At 30.6% G+C, this 6,858-nt stretch overlaps 1 protein-coding gene across 1 annotated transcript; it reads left to right on the top strand.

Moving 5' to 3' along the window:
• The first annotated feature begins 2,729 nt into the window (after positions 1-2,729).
• Positions 2,730-6,661, top strand: LOC123271509 (odorant receptor 22c-like). Its single transcript, XM_044737856.1, has 3 exons — positions 2,730-2,983; positions 3,046-3,754; positions 6,273-6,661. Exons 1-3 carry the CDS (start codon positions 2,843-2,845, stop codon positions 6,611-6,613), a joined length of 1,191 nt encoding a protein of 396 aa, XP_044593791.1. The 5' UTR covers positions 2,730-2,842; the 3' UTR covers positions 6,614-6,661.
• The last annotated feature ends 197 nt before the right edge of the window (positions 6,662-6,858 follow it).

Raw genomic sequence — 6,858 nt, 5'->3', positions numbered from 1 at the left:
AGGAGGATGTTTAGTCGGTATTGTTGTCAATAATATTGACTTCCGAGTCCGACATAACCAAGACAAACATCTCGTCCTGGTATACGTAAATGTATTTGATCTCCTCTATAAAAAAAAAAAAAAAAAAAAAAAAATCTGGAAAACGGTTGACCCTAAAGGCCGTCCCTGCAACTTCCCGCTAATTCCATATCTAAGCGCTTAAAATTGCACTTATGACGTTTTTGAGCTCTTCGAGCTCAAAAATATAATTTGTATGTTATTTTGAGCTCTCTAAACTCATTGAGTTAGCTGTTCTAAGCTTTTGAGCTCTTCGAGCTCAAAAGTCTGATAAGAGTTTAATAAAACAGTATTTTTTGAATTTTCAAACTGCAATAATTTCTGAATGAATGAACTGATTTTCACGCGGTTGGCAGTATTCCACAAAGTTTTTTTGATTCTATAATATATTTTCAAACACAAACTAATCGAACCGAAAATCTTAGAGAAATTTTAAAAATTCACTTTTTTCGACAACGATAACTCACGAACCAATTAACCGATTTTCACGTTCTTGGCTGCGATCGACGTGGTTTTTTAGGCTCTAATAATTATTTTCTTTCATCAAAAACGATACACAAAGAAATGTCGAAGTTATGTGAAAAAATCGCTTTTTTCGAAATTTTTCGTTTTCGATAACTCTCGAACAAATGAACCGATTTTGACGGGACTGGTGGCAATCGACGTGGTTTTTCAAACTTACGAACGGATTCATTTTTGGGATCGATCGGTAGAGCCGTTTAGAAGTTATTCCAAAAGAAAAGATTTTTCGAAAATTTTATTTTTGAGATTTTTCAAAATCTAGCGAACCGAATCGATTCAAATTCCTCACGAAATTTAATGGCAATGATACTCTTTGGATCGCCATCTATTTCGATCCACACACACATACACACAGACACACACACATACACAGACACACACACATACACAGACACATATACACACACACACACACACACACACACACACACACACACACACACACACACACACACACACACACACACACACACACACACATATATATATATATACACATACACCCGCACGGACACCATCGCGGGAATACTCAGGGAAGCTTCCTGTGACCTTAAAACGTCGAGATCTGCTGAAAACTCAATTTTCGCAAAACGGGGTGAAACCAATAACTTCTCGAACTTTGAAAATCTTCGATTTTCTTAGCAGAACGTTAAAAATAAGGAAGACGGATGACCCTGCTCTAACATGACAAAAAATATCTGACAACGAAAATAGTCTTAACATAATATTGGGCTGCTTAGTCTTGTCTAATCAAGTCTGGCTAATTGAAAACTTACCTATTCCCAGTGAGACAAGTATCAATTTAGTAATTATGGAACAACATTCACGCAATACTCAGCAATTTTTTATTTTATTCTTTATTTAATTTTGTAAGTTACAAGTTTCGTCTTGTGCACTTTGGAAAAATGCTGAAAATTAATGTTTTTTATAAAATCCTTAACGTTGAAAACTGTTCTTACGTAGGTAACATTGAAAAATAAATCTGAAAGATAGTTGATGCTGCAAGCTATCCCTGTAACTTTCTGTTATTTACAAGCTTAAAACGCTCAAAAAATTTCTTAATTCAAAATTTTAAGCTCTTCGAGTTTAAAAATACAACTTACTTTATTTTTTAACTCGAAAACTAACACATAAAAAATAATTATTTGAATTTAATAAATAATTTTGAAAAACTTTTATCTTTTTGATTTGAGTAGAAAAATTTGTGGATTAAAAAATTTTTCTTGATTTAAGTAAATTTTATTTAATTCGAAAATTTTTTGTTTTGATCCAAGTCAATAAAACTTTTCTCAATTATTTTCTTGGTTCCGACAAGAAATTACGTTTTGTGAAAAAAAGACTTTTTTTGAAATTTTTCGGCAACGATATCGGTTGAATAAATCAGCTGATTTCAATGCGGTTTTCGGCACTCGAAGTAGTTTCTCAAGCACAAAAAAATTTTCTGTACAAAAAATTGATTCGACTAGAAATTCGAAAGTTATTTTGAAACACTTATCTTGATAAAATCGATCAGAATGAAAATCTTAATATTGTAGAGAAAACGGGAGTTTTATTTTTATTATGTATGATATTCACTAAACCTATTAATTTTAAAACTTAACTAGATTTTTTAATGAACCTTTCCGTACTTAATTTCAAATAGGATATGACGAAGTTTTATTTTCAAACACACATATACACGCAATCAGACAAGCAACCACATTCAGAATGATTTTCGACGATTTTAAATGATTTGAACAAAAAGTTCAATTTTCTTAGCGGAAAAATGAAACAATTCGATAGAATACTCAAATTGACGACAAAATGTTTTATGTAAATAATTTTGAGGTTGGTTATCACTTTATTCATTCTCGATTTAATCTTCTATAATTTCTAGTCCATCGATATATGTATAAATGTAATACAATGATTGTAATGTATTGTAATATAATGCTTGTCATACAATGGGAGATTCTATTTCTGTATGCTATTGCTATCCATATAGATTTCCGAGTATCCAAATATTGACCGATCGAGCCGAACGTATAATTACGTATAATTTCATTGCACAAATGTATATAAGATATGAATATTTTTTAAAAGAATAAATTATAGTCCTCCCAACTAAACATCTAATTTTGCAAATAGTATACTTTACGTTATATTCTCGAATGCGTTGATAATATATAATATATTTCCTATCATAAAAATAAAACAATATCTTATCGGAGAGCATAAATGTTCTCATTCGTAAATCGAATAAAATTACATTAAAAAGCACAATATGTCTCGAGATACCTGGAACTCAGGAACAAGTTATGGACTGATGATATACAAATTAATTATGTGGCCTTTAGGTCTTTGGCCATTAAATCGGGGTAGTGTCTTTTCCGAAATTCGTCTTTTTTTAGCAGCGACAACACAAGTAAGTTTAAATATTTTATGCATAAAATACCTTGGAAATGCTTTTTTAAAATTTTTGCATAGGCTTCAACATGTATTTGTCTTCATATAGAAATTTGGTTGAATTGTCAAGATCTTGAAGACATTTTGGACATTTTTGTTCTTAGTGTTTTCTCTCTTCTAGCTTGTATAAAAGGATTAATCGTACGTTTTCATCAAGAAAAGATGTACTGCAATGTATCATCAGCTATTGAAGACTGGTTCGCATTGCCATTGAACAATAACCTAGAAAATCGTAAGATTATGATGAAGCATGCACGCATTGGTCGAATAGTATGTATTTCTTTGATGGCTCCTGCATCTGGCGGCACACTTTCATGGATAATATTTGCATTGCCACTTCCGATGTTTATTCCTGAAAATTACACTGATGTTTTCAGAAATTACCCTTTACAAACAGCATGTACTTTTCAGTCTATAACGTTAACAGGATTTTACCATATTGTTTTTGTTGTTCAAATCTACCAATTGATCACGACGTGCTTGGGGAATTGTGGAAATGATGTGTTCTTTTTCGGACTAGGAATGCACGTTTGTGGACAATTAGAGATACTTAAAAATGAATTCCGCCAATTGAAAACGACGAATAATAAAAGAGAAGATCGAAAAATATTTCAAAATTTGGTTCAAAGACATTCTCATCTTATGAACTTAATTTATAAATTAGAAAATTCATTTAACTTGGTTATTCTAGCTCAACTTATTATGAGTGGTATCTTGATCTGCATTATGGGTGAGTGACACAGTAGATCATTTTTGTTATACTTGCTCCAAAAGTTCAACTTTTAAGCGCTGGGTGGCGTCCGAAAAGATAGTCATTTCTAGAGACTCTACCATACCGGAAAAAAATAAACTGTTACTGCAACAGGAGACAGCCATGTTGCAGCAACAGGATAAAGTCCTGTTGCAGCAACAGGATTACTACTGTTGTTATGACTTTATCCTGTTGCTGCAACATGGCTGCCTCCTGTTGCAGCTGCCGGAAAATCATGTTGCTGCAACAGGATTTTTTCCTGTTGCCCCAACATGACTGCCACCTGTTGCAGCAACAGTTTATTTTTTTCCGTGTAGGCCGCAAAGTTTACTTCCCCCTTTTTTTCCGTACTGTCCTTGTGCAATCGGATGAAATTCAGAACGAAATAAATCAAATTCTAGTGTACCGACCGATGATTTTGAGTACATTTAAACTTAGTTACTATTGAGTGGCGTTAATTATATCTTTGCTGGCAGTTTATTACGAAGCGGACCTAATGTTAATAAAATAACAACCACGCCATAAATAAATATTAATAAAAAAGATAATTAATATAAAATTAAGTTTTTTAACTCTTGTGAAAGTTCATAAAATTTAAATATGTCATTATTTGCTTCCTATCTCTAAAAAGTTAAACTTATAGAGCGATAATAACAAAAAATATTGTATGTCAGTTGACCATTAAGTGGTGATTTTGACGACGATTTTACGATATTCGCTCTAAAGTTTGTGACGCGAATGTATGAAAACAAGCGTTAAAATTACGCCTGTTTTCGTACATTCCCGCCACAAACTTTAAACTCATATCGCAACATCGTCGTTGTCAGAAAATCGCCACTTTGCGGCCATATGACATAAATTACTATTTTCTTTACACTAAAAAAAAAAATTATTTTTGATTCAAGAATAGATATTTTCGATACATATGTGCGAAGTGAGGCATTCCTAGGGCTTAAAAATTGAGACATGAGTCTAAAAAAAAGGACGAACAAAAAAATTCAAAAATTTGAAAAAAAAATTTTTTACAAAAAAAAAAATTTTTACAAAAAAAAAATTTTTTTTTTTTTAATTTTTTTGTTTGTCTTTTTTTTTATTCAAATTTACTGACGAGCTGAGGCAAATTGAGAGCAAAACGAAAAAAAAATCAATTTTTCATTTTTCTGAATATTGCAGCACGATAATGTATAAAATCTAATTCCTTTAATTTTTTCACAATTTTGAATTATCGGGGCGGAAAAACTACTCAATGGATCGATTTGAAAATTTACAGGGTTTTCAGGGGTACATTGAGGTGTAAAAATTTCTGCAATGTCTATAGCTTCCCCGTCGATATTTGTTAAAATACAGTCGATTAACCGAAATAAGGGAAAAAGTCGCTTTTTTCAACTTTACTTAACGCGGTATTGTACATCAATAAGATTTTTTTTTCTGGAATTTTTTCATAGGATTTTATTAGGAATTTCTTCCAGTTCCCAAAACTGTCCTTTTTTTTGCTGTGCGATTATTGGTTGCAGAGATATTGATGGTTGAAGACATAAAACGTCCTTTTTTGTCTAATCTCGGATATTTCCGCAACAAATGGTCGTATCGAGCTAAATAAAAAATAAAATTGAAGCTGAATAAACAGGCTATCTGTTCCATAAGGTCGCTTTATCTGAAAAAATTTTTCCGAGCCCGTAGAGCGAAAAAAAAAATCAAAAATTTTGAAAATTTTTTTTTCGCTCTTTTTCTTCGGATCATGTTGAAACCGTACTTCCTAAAAAATTTTGACCTCAAGATCTGAAAACTAGAGTCTCAGAGCTTCAAAATGCATTTTTTATTTTTGCGATACGATCATTTTCTGCTGAAATACAGCCTGTCGAAAATCTAAAAAAAATTTGCATTTTTTTTTATTCCCTTAATTTTTGTGAGTAGTGTATTTTGTAAATCAAAGTATTACAGTTTGTTAGTTAAAACTATAAAATTAGCATAATACTCGTTTCAGTTCCTAAACTCGTCCAATAAATTTATAAATAATGTATTCATGTTCATTTTATCTAAACCGGTCAATATTTGGAGTCTTTACCCTATGATTTAGAATTTGTTGAAGTAAAAATTCAGCTTTCTTATAAGATTTCGTCTCTAAATTAAATGAATAAACTAGTTTTTTTTATAAAAATTTATAAAGTTCTTAGAAGAAAATGAAATTATTGATAGTTGGAGAGAATTTTTCTTGGATGAAGAATTTAATTGTATCAATCAAAGATAATATACTCTTATTATATCATACTCTATTTATATTCAAGTGACAATAGTTATTAGTGGAAAATATTGGTCTTTCAAGCCAAAATTACGAGATTCAACGCAAGAAATTTTTAAAGCGCGATAATTGGTTGTCTTTAAAATAAGTTTCATTAATATTTTGCTTGGAACAAAATAGTTTTCTTATTAGTTTAAAATCTGATAAATTTCGATGATTTGAAATCAATTAACGTGTTTTATTTAATTTTTTTTTCAGGTTTACAAGTTATTATAGCTCTGAAAACGAAAAACTTATTTGCTGAAATTAAAGCTCTTGTAGTATTGTCATCATTAATGTCTCAGTTATTTTTATATAGTTATGGAGGAGACTATTTAACATCTCAATGTGAAGATATAGCTTTTGCAGTATATGAAAGCCCATGGCACAAAAGTTCTACAAAAAAAATTAAAGACATTCAATTCATAATTCTTCGTGCAGAAAAATTAATTTATGTTACAGCTGGAAAATTCTTTTGTATGACTTTAGGAACTTTTATGGATATTATAAAACTATCAGTATCTTACATGTCTGTTTTAAGAGTTGCAGTAGATGTGTGATTGTCGTTCTTTGGATTTTTAATTAATAAAATATCTTTCAGTTATTAATTACATCCATATTTATATTAAATTTTACTATGGTGCGTTACATTCCTGGACGATAACAAGACTGATAAAAATTTTTATCAATTGTACATATTAAATTTAAAAATATTCCATAGTAAACATATGCGCATTAGTCATTGGCAATTGTTGTACAATTGATATTAGCATTAATCCTTTCATATATATTACCAAACTACAGC

The sequence above is a fragment of the Cotesia glomerata genome, linkage group LG9, assembly GCF_020080835.1.
Source record: "Cotesia glomerata isolate CgM1 linkage group LG9, MPM_Cglom_v2.3, whole genome shotgun sequence".
Lineage (NCBI taxonomy): Eukaryota > Metazoa > Arthropoda > Insecta > Hymenoptera > Braconidae > Cotesia > Cotesia glomerata.
This window is presented reverse-complemented; position numbering and strand designations above follow the sequence as displayed.